Here is a 21,524-nt window from a genome sequence, read left to right as displayed (position 1 = left end):
AAGATTCAATTAAATGCCGAAAAACCTTGTAGGACTAAACCGTATCGCTATGATAAACAAAAAGACTTAATCATCGAAGAACATATTAAGGAGATGTTAAAGAATAAAATAATAACGTCCATAAATAGTGAGTACGCGAGTCCAGTCATACTATGTAGGAAAAAGAACGAGTTTCCTCCTTCGGATAAAAGGGCTTGGAGGTTTGCTATCGATTATAGAAAACTAAATAGCATAACTAAATTTCCAGTTTACCCTTTGCCGGTTATAGACGAGATCATTAGACAGATCAAATCGACGAGATATATGTCTACTTTGGACTTAACGTCTGGCTACTATCAAATAGCTATGAGACCCGAAGATATACATAAAACCGCGTTTATAACAAAATCGGGCACTTATGCATTTTTACGCATGCCTTTTGGGTTGTGTGGGGCCCCATCAACATTCCAGAGAGCTATGGACATTGTTCTAAAGCCTGTCCTAGGAAAATCAACTTTAATTTATCTAGATGATATAATTATAACGAGTAGTACGTTGGAACAACACATTAATGACCTCGAACAAGTTTTTAAATTATTAAAAGAGGCCGGTCTTACAATTAACGCCTCAAAATGCAAGTTCGCAACTAAAGAACTTAAATATCTCGGTTATAAAATTTCGCAAAAGGGTATAGAAACGCAAGATTCAAAAATAAAAGCTATTAAGAATTTCCCACCGCCCAACACCGTCAAGAAACTTTCGTCTTTCCTTGGACTATGTTCTTACTATCGATCTTTCATAAAAGATTTCGCTAATATTGTTGAACCACTCTTAGTAATCAAAAGAAAAAAGAGTAAATTTACGTGGACAGCTGAAGCTAACACAGCTTTTGAAAGATTAAAAGAAGCGCTTATTAATGCCCCTGTTTTAAAATTCCCTGAGGGGGATGAAAACCTGGAAATTGCGGCAGATGCATCAGACTATGCGGTGGGTGCGGTTCTTATGCAAAATAACCATCCGCTGGCATTTTTTAGTAAAACATTGAATCAAACACAAAGGAATTATACAGCTACAGAAAGAGAAACATTAGCCGTATTAATGGCTGTACACAAATTTCGAGTTTATTTCGGCAAATCGCCAGTAACAGTCTTTTCGGATCATGCGGCTGTTGGTAGACTTTACTCGGGAAAAAACCTAACGCCCAGGTTAATAAGATGGGCTTTAAAACTCCAAGAATATAATATCACAATAAAATATAAACCGGGTAAGGAAAACAATGTAGCTGACGCACTTTCTCGTATAAAACTGAACGATGAAGGTAATGAAATTAAATGCGCTGTGTTGACTTCAAAAATTTTAGATTCTAGAGATACGGTTATTACTGAACTGAAAGCTGATCCTGAATTTGGAAATATCTATGCTTATTTGAAAGACCCCGAAAGCTTTGAGCATACAGATATCGATGCGATAAGAAATAGAGCAAAAAACTATGAAATAATAGATAATTTATTATTCTATACGAAAACAACAAACGAAAATCTTGAGTATAAGCCAGTCATCCCAGCCTCGCTTCGATTAAGCATTTTGAGGGAGTTGCACGAAAAAAAAACAGCGGGCCACCTCGGGGTCAGAAAGACTATAAAAAGGGTACGCGAGGCGGTATATTTCCCGCACTTATACAAAATAGTAACGGCGTATGTCAGGTCCTGCAATCAATGTCAGTTAATAAATGATATTAATTACAGCCCGGCCGGGTACTTAAATAGCATTCGCGCTACATTTCCGAATGAAATTTTAGGCATAGATCTCCTTGGTCCCTTCCCCCAGAGCGAGTTAAATAAAAATCGTTTTCTTTTAGTAGTAGTAGATCATTTTTCAAAATGGATAGAAATTGTTCCACTTAAACGCGCGTCAGCCAAAACAGTCGCAGATGCATTCTTACACAGATACATTTTAAAATACGGTGCACCGATAAAAGTCATTAGCGATAACGGAAAACAATTCATTAGTCAAATATTTGAAAACATATGCAATGGACTTGATATACGCCATATCAAAATGGTTCCGTATAGACCACAGGCTAACATAGCAGAAAGAGTTAATAAAAACATTGTAAAAATAATTCGCAGTTACGTTAGCACACATCACAAACGCTGGGATGGCTACATAAATGAATTAGCTTATGCTTTAAGAACGGCACATCATGATACTACGGGAAAAACTCCAGCAGAATTATTTTTAGGCAGAAAGTTAATTACGCCTTTAGATAAATTATTCTTTGTGCAACAAAGAGAGCAGGAATTTAGACAAGACGTGCAAAAGTTGATTGATCAGGCGCTTAAAACCTCGGATACGGCAAGAAATAGACAGAAGTTATATTATGATAGAAAACGCCGTGAAGCAGATTTTAAAGTTGGGGATAAAGTATTGAAACGGAAATTTTCTTTATCAAGTGCCCCAGACAATTTTATGGCAAAGCTAGCTCCAAAGTTTGAAGGCCCCTATGTAGTTCAGGAAATCAAAGGAGTAGTCTTATATCTTAAAAACGAGAGAGGGGAAATCTGTAAAGCAAGTCCCGACCAGGTGAAAAAATACTATAATCCAAATGATTTTGAAATCCTTAAAAGTTTCTTGCAGGACTCAAGTCTAAACGAAATAGAAGGGCCAGAGACTGCAACAACTATTCCACCACCCAAGAAACGGAGAACTGAAGAGAGACCTAGCACTTCTACAACCCGGACGTCGGTATCAAAAAGAAAAAAGGATTTTCAAACTCCGGCGTTTAAGAAAAACAAAAATACAGATGAACCGGGTAAAGAAACCGTGGTAAAGACGAAAACACCACCTACAAAAGATGGCAGGAGAAATTACACATCAAGGAGAACGCGCACACGGCCACAGAGTCAGGTGCCAGCAAGGCCGCCGTTCCGGAAACTGAAACGCCAACAGGAGGCACAAAAATACGACGAACAGAAGAAATTCAAGAAGGACTCCAGACCGGAGGACGTCAAGACCAGCCGTCCCAGGCAGAAACGCAAAGGCCAACAACCAGACGATTACTCCGTCAAGAGGCCAGCATGTAGAGGACGCAAAAGAAAAAGCAACGGGGACGACACTCGGAGATCAATAAGGAGAAGATTGACATCCATGAAACCTCTAACTTGGGATCAATTTTGCCAAAAACGGATGACGGAATTTCAAGCATCGAAAACTCAAAGATAAGTTAAAACCTTCTATAAATATTTTTCTCTTTTGTTCCGAAATGTTATGCATAAGTACGAAGTTCTATGTTTTGACGAAAGTCAATATGTCTCGGTTGAGACTTAGTTTTGTTTTACTTTATTTAGCTAAGGCAAAAGTATTATTTTCTTTAAGTGTAAAAGCTAAAAACAAGCATTTTCTGTTGGTCGAAAGACTAATTCTGTTATGTTAAAGCCAAAATTTGGCCGAAGATAAAAATAACTTCGTATTCTTGTATTAATAAGAATTTTAGTTTCAGTGCCGCCAGCTTGGCGAAGAATGAGTAAAGTAAAAATTTATTTTCTCTTATTCATTTTATGGTAAATTGTAAAAAGCATATGTATTAAACTTTTCTAAATGTATGTAAATACTTGAAGGTTATGTAAATTTAGAATTTAGTCTAGAAGCATAAAATTGTAGATGCTAAAAGTGAATGCTTAAAAGCAATGAAGTCAAAATTTAAGTAGTAAATTGTAGATAAAGTCATGCTTTAGAGCGAAAGCCTGCATGTTTAAAGATGAATGAGGGGGAAGTTAGAATGAATGTGTTTTGTAGGGTTCTCCACCTACATTTGAATTTTTAAGAATATTAAAGTAGCTCATTGAGTTGTAGAATGTCGAGTAAGGTGTGTCTATTTGGTTGTTGAATTCTAACAAATCATGGTGGTTAGGGGAAGTGTTGTAAGACTAAAACACGAATATTCCCGTTTGACACCACACACGGTGGAGAGCCAGGGTAAAGTTAAATTAATGCTTGAAAAATTGAATGAATGTGAAGTGAGCAATAACTAAGAAAAACGAATCGTTTAAAAACAAAAATTTATTGTGTCAAGAAAGTGTAAATTATAATGTATGTAGAAAGATACTGATACTTATTCCTTCCAGATGCTGGAAGGAAAGACCAAGATTGATTGATGAAGTCCAGGAAAAGTGGCTGTAAGAAGAAAGCTTTGTAACGAATAACAGCATTTTAATATATAATTGTTACATAAGATTTTTTTTGTGTAAACGAGGCTTTCGCCAGTTAGTTCAGAATTAGATAAACTTACAACAGGTCGTTTGTAGGACCTGCTTCCAAGTTTTCCAAATTCTGGCAGCGGCAAATGTAGGGTTTATATTTATTTTAACTAACATTTATTTTAAGTTTAAACTATCTTTCCTGTCAAGCCTTACTTTCCCCTGGAACTGCCAATGCCAGAATATGTAAATTTGAGTAGAACGCGCAAGGATTCAAATTATCAGCGGAAGTATTCTGATTTAAATAGAAGGAAACGAGTTCGGTGAGAATTATTCTTACTTAGTGAGCGCGGAGGTAGTTATCGAGAATTGAAGAACCCCGCGTTGCGGCCTATGTGCTTGGCGGGAAATAGTTGCAATTGTTCCAGTGAGCTTCAAGTCTGCTGAATTAGCTGCGGTATTTGTAAAACGCGGTGAGTTAGTTATTTTAGAGAGCCTCGTAGTTAGAATCTTGTCTTTACTTTCTTTTTCAGGTTATTATTTTTATTTGACTGCCTAGTGGGCACAGTCTGTAAGCGTCAAGAGGACGCCATTGTAATTTATTACGTTGAATAAAAAGGGACTTAAACCCTTTATAAGACTCTGTGGTTTATACAAGCTTTCACAGTCACCTCTTGGTTGCGTGCAAGTTAGAGGCGCGCAACGTTATAAGGGGTTGGACAAAAATATGGAAACACCTTTAAGAAAACATGTTTCTTTGCTTAATATGGTGTAGGAAACCCGTTGGCATCCAAAACAGCTTGCAGTCTTCTCGGAATGGATAAATACAGTTCCTGTATGTTTGCCAAGGGAATATTATACCATTCTTCCTGAAAAACGGTGGCAAGTTCAGATAACGATGTTGGTGGTGGATAACGAGAACGCACTTTCCGTTTCAATGTAGACCACAAAGGTTCGATAATATTCAGGTCTGGTGACTGTGGTGGCCAGGGGAGATGGGACAACTCATCCTCGTGCTCAGAAAACCAATCCTGGACAATGTGAGCTGTGTGAACAGGGGCTTTGTCGTCTTGGAAGACACCATCACCATCGGGGAACAAAGTTTGTACCATGGGATGAACTTGATCGGCCAAAATGTTCACATAAGTCTTGGCAGTCATGTGCCCTGACACAGTTATCATGGGGCTAGCAGAGAACCACGATAATGGCTGCCCAAACCATAACAGAACCCCCGCCATGTTTCACTCTTTGCAACAAGCAGTCTGTATTATAGGCTTGAGATGGCGTTCTCCAGACGTAAACTCGGCCAGAAGTGGGAAACAATGTGAAAGAAGACTCGTCAGACCATATTACTCGCTTCCACTGCTCTATAGTCTAGGTTTTATGACTTAAACACCACCTTTTCCTGTTACGGGCATTAGCATCACTGATGAGTGGCTTCTCAATTGCAGCACGGCCAGCAATTCCCTGTTTATGAAGCTCCCTTCTAATTGTTTTGGTACTCACAGGGTTCGGTAACACAACATTCATTTCAGCAGTAACTTTTGCAGCTGTGGTCTTCTTATTTTTCGTCACAATTGCCCTTAATGATCGTCTGTCACGATCACTCAGGACACACTTTTGTCCGCGCTGTGATTTAGCAGATGATGTTTTTCCGCTTTTCAAATATGCGGAATAAATCTTCGATACAGTACCTCTTGAAACGCTAAACACCTCGGCTACCTTGCTTACGGAAGCACCTACCATACGTGCTCCAACAATTTGCCCACGTTCGAAGTCTATTAACTCTGACATAATGCAATGACAACCTCACATAACAGTACTCCGACAACAACTGAACTGTTTAGCACATTTACGAAGTTGTATAGGTGGCTTCAGTATTCAAAAACGCCAGCGCCACCTACATATTTCATTAAAATCAATCTTTCTTTTCAAACATGCATTTCACAAGGTGTTTCCATATTTTTGTCCATCCACTGTATATACACACACAGGCACCAGATAAATTATATAATATTCACTTTCATGTCCATAAAATAATATGAATATTTTTATTAAACACATACCATCTTAAAAGTATTGGATATAATTAACTAATTAGCATTCAAATAAAGAAATTTTCGTACATTCAAAAGTACATATTCAGTTATGCCACCCAACCGGAATAGGGATTAGCGACGCTGAATGCCGTGCTGACACCACTGCCGCTCCGGGATTCGAACCCGAAGAACCCAGGTTTGAAACCTGGAGAAGGCATGGATGTTTGTAAATATACAATAGGTTTGCCGCATGGGGGCACTATAAATATGCAGCGAGTCGAAAGGGTTATCGTGAGGTTGATGGTAGGGAAAGTGAGGTGGGAGTCACTCGGACTCATCAGACCCCGGATTGCATTACTTCAAAATTGGGGGGCTGAACTGAGCAAAGTCGTACTGTCACCTGTATGGTGATCCAGATCAACGACAGGCGCAATCTTGTACTCTTTGCCACGATGAATTTCGTGGGCTTGTTCTGATGCTAGTGTCAGATAAGCGAGATGAGTCACAACAACACATTCAGATATATTCAGAAATTTGCAGAATAAAAGAAAGCAACTACTAAAAAGGAAATTTAGTGCCCATAAAATATGAATCCAATGATTCTAGTAAAAATAAGCTAAGTTTGAAACACGTAATATAAGTCTGGGAAAGTAAAAATAATTTGCTATGTGATAGCCCTAAGGAAACCGAAAATTAATGTTCCCTTCTTAAGCAAAATTAAGTAAGGTCTGTCTGGGTAAGAAAATTTATGTCTCTTGTGTGTTGTTGTAAAGTGCTTCAACATAAATATTTAACACTTTTCCTGCAAACGATGATTTATCTACTAATAAAGGGAGAATTAAAAATGAATTCGTACTTTTATTATGTTAAGTACAGCGACGAAAATACAAATATAGTTCAGGATTAATATATTATATACATTTCTGTTAACGCAGTTTTAGTTTGAACTTTATAAAAATTTACTGTAAAATGTCTGAAAGAATAGTTAATTGTTTCTAGCATTGGATATTTTTAAAGTTATTCCGAAGGATGCAAAAATAAATGAGAAAGCTCTTAAAAAGTTAGTAATAGGCTCAATGTTGTGTGAGCTGAGGTACTCTGCTGGTCATTGAATGTTGGGATACAAGAGAGAATGCATCCGGTTTATATAATGCGCAGATCATGGAAGAACCTGTATATAATCAGTAGTAATATTCACTAATATAATAATCAAGTGCACTGATAATTCATAAATATATTCAAATAATATAATAATCAGGGGCACTCGTAATCTCTCCTAGAAGCAATATAAAGAGAGAAAATACTCGTAAAAAGTAGTTGTCAAATACTGCAATAGTATTTATTCGCTATTCTTGTACACAAAGGTTTTTACCCAGTGTCAGGATGTAGAATACAGAAAATGTAACAGAAGGTTCGAAAGTTTGATCTAAAGAGATTTGTTAGATGAGTTTGTCGATTATTCTTATGAAAAACCTAATGTTACTCTTAGATCAGTGAAGAAGAACCTTTTTAGTTCAGGGTGTCAAATTTCGGAAAACTCTCCTAACTCTGACGCCATGTCAAATATAGAATCATCGGTCTGCCATCCGTGTCACCCGTCCACCAAGAATACCTCGATCGCATCCAAGTAAGAGCAACATATGTTAACACTGACGAGGCCGGTGCAAGAGGCAAATATGTTTGTATTGTGAAATTTTTTGTCTTAGTTGACAGCTCTGAAAATGTGTGGCAGATGTCACCCAGTATCGATTTGTGTATGACGCGTATGTCCCAAGTTCACCACCACTGCCTGATTTATACAAATGTGGAAGGCAGGGTGATTGTGAAGGATTCCAGTTACTCCACTATGCTGCTGTATGCCACTATGCTAACCAGGTATCTAGGGAATATAGCTATATAAATACAGCTATTACGGGATCATACGCTAAGTCACATACTTTATTAAAAAACTAGGAATTGTTACACTTGGTAATACATTGTAACTCAACATCATCTGCAGCATCGCTAGCTTTGATTGTACACTACAATCATACACTCCTTCAGAGGTGTCAACAATGTCCCTAGATGGCGAGACGAATGGTTTAATATAGAGATTCCTAACAGGGTCAGTAATGATTCCTTGGGGGTCAATGAAATTTTAAAGGGGGTCATTGATAATCAAGGTGTCAACTGGGGATCAATAGCCGAATATGCATTGGCAATCAACTGGTATAGCCAAGATCCATTTGATTACAAAAAATATTAATAAAATTAATTACTAATTTTTATTGATATAAAGCTTCATCACGTAGTAAGGGAGAAATCACATAAAAAATATAAAAGGAAACACGCTAAAATTTTTTAATTATCAACAATATTTTTGAATACATAATTTTGCTTGAAAAAACTGCAGTATAACAAATAAAGCACAAGAACGCAAGAAATCAGGATGAATAAACGTGGAAAGAATAAAGCAATTTTACATCAATTACTAAACACCTTACAGCGCAGACATTCTATTAATTAAAATCGAGCTTTTGTACAATTAGAATGTGTTATTTTGTCTGAAAAACCTGTTTATGTTTATAAAATTATTAATCATAATAATACAAAAATTAGTTAAACATTAATCTATTAAACCTTTTTTTTTTCAAAACTTTTGTTCGTTGCTTAATCTAATTGATAACTTCTTTATAAGCAATCATTTACATTATGATCATGTTGCGTACTGTATATTAGAGAACTATTTAAGTGGTCAATGAAGTAAACCCTATCCTTAAAAGGTGGCGATTCAAGAAAAAGGCTGGAAATCCCTTGTTTAGAATCATCTTTTCGGAAGATTTTCTCCCTTTTATTCAACAGATGATAATCGCATACGCATCTGAAGACACTGGAGCGACAGAAGGAGTAATACATTGTGCCGTTTGTACCATACCGTTTAGTTAACCAAAATTGCAGAAAAATCTATCATACTGTTACCATACCGTTACAAAATACCATGCCGTTTGGTTAACCAAATTTGCAGAAAAATTTATCATACTGTTACCATACCGTTACAAAATACCATTCCGTTTGGTTAACCAAATTTGCAGAAAAATGTATCATACTGTTACCATACCGTTACAAAATACCATGCCGTTTGGTTAACCAAATTTGCAGAAAAATGTATCATACTGTTACCATACCGTTACAAAATACCATGCCGTTTGGTTAACAATTTTGCAGAAAAATGTATCATACTGTTACCATACCGTTACAAAATTCCAGGCCGTTTGGTTAACCAAAATTGCAGAAAAATGTATCATACTGTTACCATACCGTTACAAAATACCATGCCGTTTGGTTAACCAAAATTGCAGAAAAATGTGTATCATACTGTTACCATATCGTTACAAAATACCATGCCGTTTGGTTAACCAAAATTGCAGAAAAAATGTGCTCTTGGATTACAGTTTAGGATTTTGCTCAGTATACGTAACACCGGAGAGCTAACCAATCACTGTGTTGTCTCTGAGGTACTGGAGACTGTTGTTGCCCTTTATATTACGCATTTGCTTGGTATTCGTAATCAATATTACAACTATAAGACATTTTCTCCCACCTAACAGCGTGTCTTCCCGATGTAAGATAGCACAGTGTGTATTCGAGAGGTCCAGGTTCGAGTACCAGCGAGGACATTGTGGATTTCTTCCGTTTCCTGATATCGAAAAATTCTAAAAAAATAATTCTACAAATGTCCCTCGAACTAAAATATTGGTCGATAATAATTCGTCACCTTCAGAATTTGGCGACTAGGTTCCCTAATGCTCATTCGCCCTTTAAAAGGGGGAGTATATAGGGTATTTCCTTCCTCCTTCCAACATGGCTTAGTCGTGAAACTGTAGCAAACTCGGCGTGTATTCGAAAGGTTGAGGTTTGCGTCCTGGCGGGGGAATTGCTCAATTTTCTTGTCTCCTGCTTCTAAATAACATAATGGCTCTACAGAATGTGCTACCAAATGTAATACGAAATGTTTCACAGCTTCTGTTTGGCCATCATTTCGAGTTTCTTCCTTGGTCTTCGCTTTCATCGCATCAATGGTCTGCCAACAATCTGTGTTTATGTAGTGACTGACAAACTACAGATCTGCTGTTACTACGCCAGATAAATGTTAATATAATATATTTAATCCATATAGATTTACATATCTAAACCAGATCTTATATTTCTTCCTATCCGTATCAGACTGTGTAATAGCATTTTGTTCTGCTTATGGTGACTGCAGGAGACTCTCGATTTCTTAATTTGCATGAAACACCAAGCTAAAATTTTATGTATTTCACCCTTATATATTGAGTCATCTGCATAATAAGTATGATTTTGATAGTTCTTGTCTTTCATTTTGTGTTGCCCTTTAAATGGCTTCCAGTGTATGAATGCATTGTTTTTATAGATATCACATTTGTTTTTACAGTGATAGTGTTATAGGATTGTATTACCACTTGAGGACTGAATAAACTTTAAAGAATAAAAGCTTTAATTATTACAATACATTTGAAATATTAGTATTAAAATTATGTTGTTATTCTGATATTTTAGAGCAATGACTCCCTTATACGTTTTTCATGAAATAAGATTAGGTTTGTATCCATGAATAAAAATTTCGAAAAATTAATATAATTTTCTTAATGAGCATAAAATGGTTTCTTCTGTCAAAACATACCAGTAATTGTATCAAGTCAGACTAAAATCTCTTTGTCTCATACAAGCTATATAGAGCTAAGTTCTAACTGGACAGGTAAGCTAGCAAGCTAATTTACTTGTTAATTACCTGTCCAGTCAGAAATCCGATATTTAAGGATCAACGTAATCGTTCCTAATTTATTAAACAGCATTTAATAAGATCCTGGATATTTTAAGTTTTATTATATGGATATCGAACTCTAAGCAGGCTCTTCACAATATGACAAAAGAAAACAATTTTCTGATGCAACTGAATGAACAACTAATACGAAAAATGAAATGAACATTCACATAATACTATTTGCTTGCATACTGGGAATCAGTCACTAGGAGTGGAATTAGATATTTACATGGCGTGTTACTGATGGCGTGCCAGATAAATAAGTGACTCCAGTGAAGTGTTGAAGGGAACCCCCAGTGGCTTCCTCCTGCAGGAAGTGTAATTTGTTACCCACATACTTTCCTGAATCATCGTATTTCAGTGCATCCTACAGGTAAAGCACTTCTTCACTTCCGGCACTACTGCACCCCTCTTGCTAATACGTCACGAGTAATGAAAGCTTTTCACTAACTCGAGATTATGCCTCAGAATATAATTACCTTTTTCTCTGTCATGTGAGTGTATTAGTTATTAGAAGATACTGTTGTACTACACTCGACAAAAACATTATAAAGCCTGTTAACATTATTTGTTACACATCAGTACTTAAAATGCACCATTATTTAATTCAAATAATAAAGCAATATTCTAGGTAAGTCATGTGTTTGTAAAAGTAAGATGAAACGAAACCGGCGTTATTCCTTTAACTCTTTGACTATGATAAATTCGGACTGTAAACACAGCGACACTTAGTTTAGTCAAAAATGAGTCAATATGTTTGGTTTGTATAACAGATATTTTTCAGTCTTCATACCTCTAGATACGCTAATTCTGTTGATTGAGGAAATAATCTAATTTTGTTTCAGAAACAAATTTTGTTTTGTTTAATTTGTTCCAATCAAAGATTAATGTGTAACTACACATCAAAAGTGCAGTCATCAGTTTTATATAGTGCGGTGTATATAAAAATTAATTAAACATATTCATAAATATAATATTTAACAAAATTTAAGCTGATACTAATGTTACAATTAACTTTATTTTTGAACTGAAGATGAATTTTAAGTCTGTAAGGATTATGTTAATTTTATTAACAGCTAAATTTTGAATTAAACTTCCTTTCCTATCGATTCTTACTTCAACTTACCACTTCCGGCCAGAACGTAGTTTTAGAATCACGTCTGAATGTTAATGGGGAAGAGCGGGGTATAACCGCGAAGTTCTACAGTCTTAGTGAGAGAGATACCAGATATTCTGGCTGCACGCGTCCGCCTTTTTAGGCTACTCTCTCGTAAGCTATTATTACGCTCGGCCGTACTTCAGACCCTTGATAGCTTCGCAGTCAATTAGAGTTAAGGAACCAACTCTGTTAGAATTTTGATAGCTTCGGCTATATATCTTTAGTTAAGATTAGTTCAGTTTAATTCTTAGTCTTTTAAGTTCAAGCCCAAGTGTCGGCTTTATTGTACAACTCCAAGACGGAGTTTTGTTAAACTTTAGTTGGAATAATAATAAAAGGTTATTTTATCCTTCTATCTTGTTGTTTCCTGTCACACGAACTCAAGCGATTATTCGCTTATCAGTTTTTAAGATTCTTCACTTCCAACAGTAACTTAGAATTACATAGTGGGGAATCCTACAAGTCTTAACGGCTAATACACCAATGTATTGGCTAGTTATAGCTCTCGTAATAAATACTTAACTACAAACGCGAAACCAAATCAAATTTAAATCAAAATAAAATTTATGAAGCCACTCATAGTGATTTACAACTGCAATTACATCAGAAACTAAAACTTAGCTTTATTAACATAAAAAACATTACAGCACAAAATAAAACAAGGCACTGGTTTCGTAGTTAAATACTTCCTTAATCTACACTACCCCTAAAATTCACTAACTAATATTACAGCATTTTACCTTCAATCTTTACAGTAGGAAGTACGAAATGGTGGCGATGCGGTGAACGTTCTACAGCTGAACCTTTAACTATGCCGTTTGAGCGAAAACTTTGACATGAGTCAAGAAGGACGGGCTTAAATTTAATTCAAAACGTTACTGTTAGTAATACTTGAGAAATACTGTCATAAAGTTTAACAGAAAAAATAATTTTAAGAATTTAATACCTAACAAACATATAGTATAACAACATAACAAAGTGAATGTGAGCATAATATAATAACATGAATGATTTTCATTACTAGTTGCACCATAAGTTTAAAGCTACTAATGGCAAAGCCCCGTTTTCATCAACAAAAAATTTTACTTTGTGTTTGATGAAATATCGGTAGTAATATTTGTTTCGAATTTCTGCAAATCCTTAAATTATTCAGCATAGTTATCCTAAATCAATCCAGCAGTATTGCAGTGAACCAGAAGCAGCTAGCATTGTTAACAGAAAGGAAATTAATATCAACCAGCTAATGCCAATTCAGACACAGCTAGAGTGACCAAAGAAATTATCATTGTGTTCCTCTAGGAACTTCTGCTCCATATCTCATATTTCCTAAATATTGTATCTTCAGATTCTTCTAGGCATTGTACAATCGTTTACTAAATCGCTGATTTCAAAATCGATATTACAACGAAAAGAAGATGAAGCACTTTTGTATTATTAGAGAGGTTACCTCTTGAAGAGAAAGGCAAAGAAATGTTTGGAGGAAAGACAGTTGAACTATAACATGACTACGTTTCCTACCAATGTGCAGCTTAATCAATTTTACAAATTATTTTTGTCTATTAAGTAAAATTTAATGAACTTGAATAAAAGTTCTTAGCTACATTACACATATACATTGCATTAGCTACATTAGTTAGCTACATTATACATATACATTGCGTCCCCATGGAATTAAATCTAATCTTTTTAATAAAACTTATACTCCCGCTTTAAAGGGCGACTGGGGATTAGGGAACCCAATCACCAAGTCCTGGTGATGGAGAATCATCATCCACCACCGTTTTTAGTTCGAGCGCAACTGTAGAGACGCTAGGTTATTTCGAAGAAGGAGACATGAAAAATGAGCAATGTGTTCGCCAGGAATCGAATCAGGTGCTTCTTGATTTTACGCGCCAAGCGTGCTGACTACTATATCACGAAGGCATGCTAAGAAGGCGGGAGAAATACCTTATAACGTCATATATTATCATGACATCTCAAATTGCTTTTCCAAAATTAACGTCTAAAATAAAATGAAGAATTATTTTGATTCGATATTTATCAAAGAGTATTGATGAAAATTTGATATAATGGAATACAGAGCAAAACGGATATTAGTAATATTGAATAAAGTATAAGCAGGTGAAGTACTAGAGCGATCCACTGTATTTCGTTACTATGGTTGGTCTCGGCATTAGCACAAAATGTTGATCAACCCAGGAGCGTTATTCTTGTCTATCTTGAACGAATTAGGACATCAAAAAATTCGATAACTGCTGCTGAAAAATCATCACCCGCATCTTCGAATAATAGCCGATGAGATTAATTTTGGTACAGACTGTGCTTCCAAAATTGCATTGGTAAAGTTTGAAAAACAAAAATGTTTTTCTTGATTTGTCTTTCATGCATTTATTGCGCAATGCCAAAAAGGTCAAATTTGTCCATGTCCTTACGTGATCAAAATGGCAGACATTGATCGGGATGGTTTCAAATAAACCGTGACTGGAAAAGTAATTTATCTGCTTGGATTGAAGAAAGTGAAACAGAACTACAGAAACTATAGAAATCTGGAATAACGATTATATTGGTGGATACGTCTGACTGGAAGTGGATAATTTACAAGAATTTTGTTATGAGGAAAACTTGCTTAGCCTGTAAGGATTTTAAGATTTACTAACGTTTATTTTACTTTAAAACTTTACTAACCCCTCTTATTTTCCACTTCCGGCCAGAATAAACGCGGTTAGTTTCTTTTATGCAAATTGAGCTTGCAAACTATTAAGTTGTGGCTTTTAGCCAAGAAGGAGTTAGAGAAACTTCTCGCCACCTTATTTCACGAGCGCTTTTCAGTTAGTTGTAGTTCGCCTTTAAGGCCACAATTTAGTCCTCTAAATATTGAAGATGTATTGTACTTTTCTCCCATTCTGCGTGCTACATACGTAAAGATTAAAAGGCCAATCTTATCGTTACTAGTCTTTGTAAAGTATTTGAGTTCAGCTCTTATTTAGTTTGCAGTTCTTGGTTTTTACGTTTCAGACCATAAGTATTAGTCTTTGTATCACGAAGTGCGGGAGCAACCGTAAACTGTAAAGAATAAATGGTAGTTAAACCCTTCCCACTTGTGTTGTATCTTCCACACTTTTAGGAACATAGTTTTTAGTAAACTTCCTGTTCTTACTCACGATTCCAATATGTTTGCCAAAGCAATCAGAAGAAATAGTAGTCCTGATAAGCTTTTGTTATGTTAGCATGTTACAATGGCGTAGGGGCAAACGTTGGAAAAATATTAGAACTAGGTCTGAAAATAGTTAGGTTGGATAGAGTATATGTTTCCTGCCGAACGAAAGTGCGCTTTCATATAGTTAATTACCTGCTCTTCAGTTAATATTTAACAAAGAAAATTTCCCATTTTTCGAGCACTGCTTCATTCCTTAGGTGTGTCTTTGTAGATTATTTTATGCTCGCTAAACTGAAGTGTTCCCTGAAAGATCATTATGTTAATAATTGAATATTTAAAATTTATAATAATTAGAATAAATAATTAGAAATTTAAAAAAATGCAACCATAGACTATACCAGAGATTCTATCTCAAACAATGAGTTGTGGGAGGGGATTAAGTAGCTGTATGAATTACAGTCATAATCATCAAGTTTCACCAAGTTCACAAAATTCCGTATTCAGCCTTTATTTGCTCAACCGTCGGTCATCGACATATACTTCAGTATATGTCGATGACCAACGTTGAGCAAGCATACCAAAAGTAATCTTCGGGATCTTTTCTATATCTTACTATTTCTATAAACTTTCTGTGCATGAAATAGGTTTTCCTCGTGAATAGTAGAATTGTTGTTATTTGTTTGAATTTATTTTAGTTAAAACTATAACTTTTCTGAAATCAATAAATTAAAATTTCAATTCTGCGTGTTGGTGCTTTTCTTATATCACATAAATGTAGATACATTTTAAATTAACCAAATAAACTCAGGCGAAGAGATTTGAATTTTTGCTCAAGAATAGTAAATTCTGAAATATTTTTTTTAAATTTTAATAAAACTCGTTTCGAACCTGAAAAAAAGAGTAAATATATTTAACAATTTGAGATAAATATATTGCCTTACTGTAACGTGTAATTCTAGTTATTTTTACATATTAAGTAATACTAAAAATTTGCGGTGTTTAAAACAAAACCTGTTCGTTAGCCGGAAGTACATTAAAAAGGTACATTAACAATTTTCCAAAATATTGTTTCGTACTGAGTACCAGAGACATACTACCAGCGAGCAGCATTTTTGGTAATAACATTTTCTATTTAATGTTTGTAACCGTTCAAAGCATATTATAATTAATATGCAAAATATATAATAATTAATGTCATTTTACCTATTTGAGCAAGTGCACCATTCGAGTGTAGTCAGATTTTTCCACGAATCGAAGAGATCAGGTTTATTCAGATATTCATTACATTTCCACCTGATAAAGGGATAGCAAATACTCCTTTCCTGAGTTCTTACTACCTACATTTATAGACAAATCGGGGTTTCAGCAGTCCGTTTTAGAAGTAGCTGTCCTGTGGTGAAGCTTTCGTTTTCATTTTTCTGATATTCCTATCGTTGCCATATATTCTTGATAAAAGGCAGTGGATTGCAATACATTTCAACTCTTTCATGGATTTTATGAGTGATTTTTAGTGCCCCGCTTAACTAATGACATATTTAATTCATGATAGTATTGGATTTCTCTCAAAATTCCAAGCAGCTTTTTGGCTAAGGAGATAATGATATCAACTCATTAACTCCCTCCTCTGTCACATTCTAAAATAGAAGCACTGTTCCAGACTTATATAAAAATCAAGTATCTTTAAACAACTTATTTTCATTGAGTCGGACGCTCGCCTCGAGAGATTATTTGCATGTTATGCGCAGTAATTGGGTTGGGAAGAAGTCGCGCATCATTATCTACCTCTACTCTAAGAAAGACGCCATTAACTTGTAGAGTCATTTTTTTAAGCTGGAGACATGAAAATGAACAATGTCCTAAACCAGGACTCGAACTTGGACCTCTCGAATAGGCGCAGAGTGTGCTACCGGTACACCACGAAGGCATATTGGAAGGACAGAGCTCCTTTTAAAGGGCGACTGGGGATTAGGGGACCCAATCGCCACATCCTGGTGGTGAAAAATTATTGTCTACCACTTTTTTAGTTCAGGCGCTACTGTAGAGACATTATATTTTTATGAAGCAGGAGTACATTGAAAATGAACAATGATTTCCCCCGGACTCTAATCTGGACCTCTGGAATATGCGAAGGCACGCTGGAAGCAGGGAGAAAATACCTTATAAGCTAAGCGCTTAACGCGCAACCAAGCATATCGCGATGAAAAATGTTTCATTCCGATGGGTATTCAGAAAACGTCATTATGTTAAGCTGATCTTCTGATTTGGTTTATGTGATTAAGCAAAGCCTCGAGGGTTATTTGCTTACGGTGAAGAAGCATTCGTGGAGGACTTTTAATGGAAACTTTCTCGTATACGAGTTACACTTTGAGCTGATCTTTTGTTAACGATTCTTAATTGCAAAGCACAAAGATTAGAAGTTATTTTCTTTGTCACATAAATATTTCCCGCTGCTTTTGGTACTTAATAATAAGGAAAATCAAAGATGGCCATTAGACAACTTTTGTTTACATAAAAATAAGGAAATATATATATGAAAAAGAAATAAAAGAAAAAAAAATATGTTATATTTTGCTTTAAAATAATAGTTATAATTAATTTCTTGTCGAAAACCAAGGAGTTCTTGAATTCCTATCTACAAATTATTGTAAATTCTAATCTGAAAACAAACTGATTGATCTTATACAAACTTGTCGACAGTTTGACAGCTGCAATGTAGTATGTAATGCAAGCAGCTTTTATTAGTCTAAATGTTTCCAGTTGGTTTGTCAACAAATGCGAAAAGTGCGCCCTCAAACTTCAACTCTTGCGATTCGAATCATAAACTCTAATCGAGCAAATCCCCCCCCTTTCTCTTCAAGGTATCAAAAATATCATAAAAACCGATAAATGATTGACATCTCGAATGAAATGCCAGGCGCACTCCGAACAGTATTTCTCTCTCCACTCCGTGCGACTTCCTTTATTTTGTGCCGACGCTAATCAAAAGCATCAAACAGAGCTCAAACCCCGCCCCTTTTTCGGCTCCCGACGCACCCACACGCCCCACTCGGCAAGTGCACAACTCCGAACGGTGACGAACGGAGCCGCCGGTCCGCGTGCAATCATCCTGGTAGCCGAGATATAACCCACACGAAGCGGCATCCGAAGCCAACGGACAATCGGTGGAGGGTCTCCGAGATTGATGCCGTATGCGGTTTGACACTGGTCAAGCTAAATGTTTGGCTCTAACAATATTGCTAGCGAATATTTATGTAAAACTGCAGATTAGAAATATGATTGAGATGGCTAATTTGAGTTAATCAATTAAAGAAGAGGCATGTGATTGGTAACGAAAATTAAATGTTTGATACGAAGTGTATTGATGCTGTTATAATATGATTAACTTGTGAATCATAGCGAAGAAAAACTGTGCAAGAACTGAACTAGGTTTTTATGAACAATATAGAAATAAAGCAGTCTTAGTTATATAAAGCATAAAATAAAATAAAATAAAAAAAGAAATCAAGTAGTAATACTCATTGACGTTTTTACTTTTCACCAAAGCTTGAAGATTCGAAGTGTTGCCCATTTAAAATGAAGATCCATCCCTAACTAACCTTTAAATAATTTTTTCCGATTGTCACCAATAGACTTTTTTAATATTCTGTGCAAGAGTATAGACAATGCTTCAGTTCATAATAGAAAATGTAAAACGAAATATTTGCAATATTTGACAGCTATAGGAATAAAATTACTGCGAAACGCTACTAAATAACATAAAGTTTGCAATGTCATTAAGAAAAAGACTGCTTCTCTTTTGAAATGAGTTCACTTCTTTGATGCATGTCTTTAAATTTAAAAATGATTCATTTGGAAATAAATATCTTAAGATATACTAAAGATTTCATTATTTGTCAATAGTCAATCGTTGCTTAAGAAAATTCTGGCTAAAAGTTTTTCTTTGGGAAACATTGAAAAGATGTAGTACTATCAAACTAAATGGCTGGAACTTAAAAACTCTTTTTCTCTCAAAAAAAAGAGGTCAAATATTTTATTTATTATGTAATTACTCTTCGAAGAAGCTCTAATTATTTCAACTTCGGAACTCTACATCTGGCTCAGACATTTCAAGAAATTAGAAACGGAAATACATGCGTTATGCAATAGATTCATAAAGTCCATATACCTTATTAAAATACTAATAAATTCTTTGATTATTAGTGAAGAAATAAAAGTCTGAATCCTCCTTCAATAATCAGGAAACTTGCTTCAAAAACTCTCTGTAGATCTGCAGTTTATCTTTCATTCCGAAAATACCGAGTTTGAACTCTCTTCTGAAAGCATCACATTGACTAAATATTTCTTCTAAATCTTTAAAAACACGTAGAGAGTTTACTAGACTCCGAAGTGGCAACAACAGTCACCTTTTTATTTAATTTGCCAAAAATAATGATACTCCTCTCCTTTTGGCAAAAGAAATGATTAAACAATAAAGATCTTAGATAAGTCCTGTAAAGAGCCATCAAACTACGAATACTGAGGCCATCAAAATACGAAGCATCACCAGGAAGCGAACTCCCTCATGACCAGACCGTCTCCACCCCCAGATAAAGTGAGGGGTCAGCTGGAAGGGGTCTGCAGAACAGGTTCTACGCCACCACCTCGTGGCCTGGGATTCTGCAGAGAAATGGGGAGCGCTTTCAGAGTAGTCACTCCAAAAAGAGTAGAGAAAGGTGAGTACTTTTGTTATTTTGTTTAATTAAAGTTTTACTAGGGCATAAATAAAACGTTGCTCTTGAATGGAAGGAAATATTCCATTAAATGTTATCTTTAATGAAAGGAGAATATGAATAACTTGTGCATATAAAAAATTTTTAAAACTATAATAACTCTGAATATGGAATAAAGGTATAGGAGCATGAAACTTCTGGAATCTTTGATAGAGGTAGTGAGTATTTAAGCATTTCTTTTAATTTACCTGCCATTATAATGAGTCTTCCTTTTAAATAGAAAACAGTTTTGAAGAAAAGAAATTGAAAATGGTTTTGAGAATAAATGGCTAACTTTTCAATTTTCTGTTTCTTCTTCCTGTAATTTTTTATTGTTTTCTTTAATTTATGACTAATTTATTATGGTGCGTTTACCTTTTGCTTTCGTATGTGATCTTCATTTCATTCTGAAAGATAGCCAATCGTTCACATTTTCTTTGTTTATTTGCTCGTTTTAATGTTTTACTTTCTTTTTTATCACGTTATGTATTATAATGCAGATAATTTATAACGATTGTTAGCGAAATTAAGGGAGATTTTACTGTTCGAGTTGCTTAAAAACGTAATTATTCCGAAACATGATATGCGTATATATAGTTAATTTATTATTTTTAGCATGTAAACGTATTGTATCATTATTTATAAATTAAAAGAAAACTGCATTTATTTCATTATTTTACATTAATTTTAATGTGAAAAATACAGTTTTGCTAATAAAAATGAGCATTTCGCTATACTCTCGTTACATTCGGATAACGATAGAAATACATCTCTTTACCCTGTTCTCATTAAATCAATAAACATATATTTACTGATAGTTATATTTTACATGTACATTTACTGTTATGTGAAGAATTTTTTACGTTCATATTGCTTACAGTATTTCTGACGCAAATACAAGACTGGTCTATCTTACTGGAGATAATTTTATTAATTAAGAAACATTACGCAGTTTAGAAAGAAATAATGCTTTACAACATAATATAATTTTAAATTAAATAAATATTAAAATTAACTGGGTAAAAAAAGATGACACATTATTTGATCTTCTGTTACATATCTTTATACTATTAACAGAAAGATAAAATGCTTCCCTCATTTTTTGGCAATAGATTATAAAGTTAGTTTCTAACATAAACGTAAACTAATATAGTAATCATATGATCATGATCATTTATATTAAAAGAATATCAGCGGCTCTAATAGTTTAATTATTAGAAAAATAATTTACATGTTTAAACTCATAATTTCAAACATTGTTTTCGAATGCATATACCACTGAGTAAAATACGTTTTAAACATAAATTTTATTATCACATGTAAATTGCTTTCGTTATCATAAGAATTTAATTCAGAATAGTTTTTGTATAAGAAATGAGGTATAACACATGATGTTTACTCAAAATTTGCTAATAATATGTAGT

At 34.8% G+C, this 21,524-nt stretch overlaps 1 protein-coding gene across 1 annotated transcript in view; it reads left to right on the top strand.

Annotated features, from left to right (window-relative positions):
* Window positions 1-18,351: 18,351 nt before the first annotated feature.
* LOC118185498 (uncharacterized) overlaps window positions 18,352-21,524 on the top strand; it is an 88,251-nt gene continuing 85,078 nt past the window's right edge. Inside the window, exon 1 of the mRNA XM_035355364.2 lies at window positions 18,352-20,064. Within this exon, the coding sequence (XP_035211255.1) occupies window positions 19,914-20,064 (151 nt within the window). The 5' untranslated portion in view covers window positions 18,352-19,913. The remainder of the gene's footprint in view (window positions 20,065-21,524) is intronic.

The sequence above is a fragment of the Stegodyphus dumicola genome, chromosome 7 (genome assembly GCF_044657685.1).
Source record: "Stegodyphus dumicola isolate Sdum_Otavi_A_Nest chromosome 7, ASM4465768v1".
NCBI lineage: Eukaryota > Metazoa > Arthropoda > Arachnida > Araneae > Eresidae > Stegodyphus > Stegodyphus dumicola.
The sequence above is the reverse complement of the archived record's forward strand: the minus strand, read 5'-3'. Positions and strand labels throughout refer to the sequence as shown.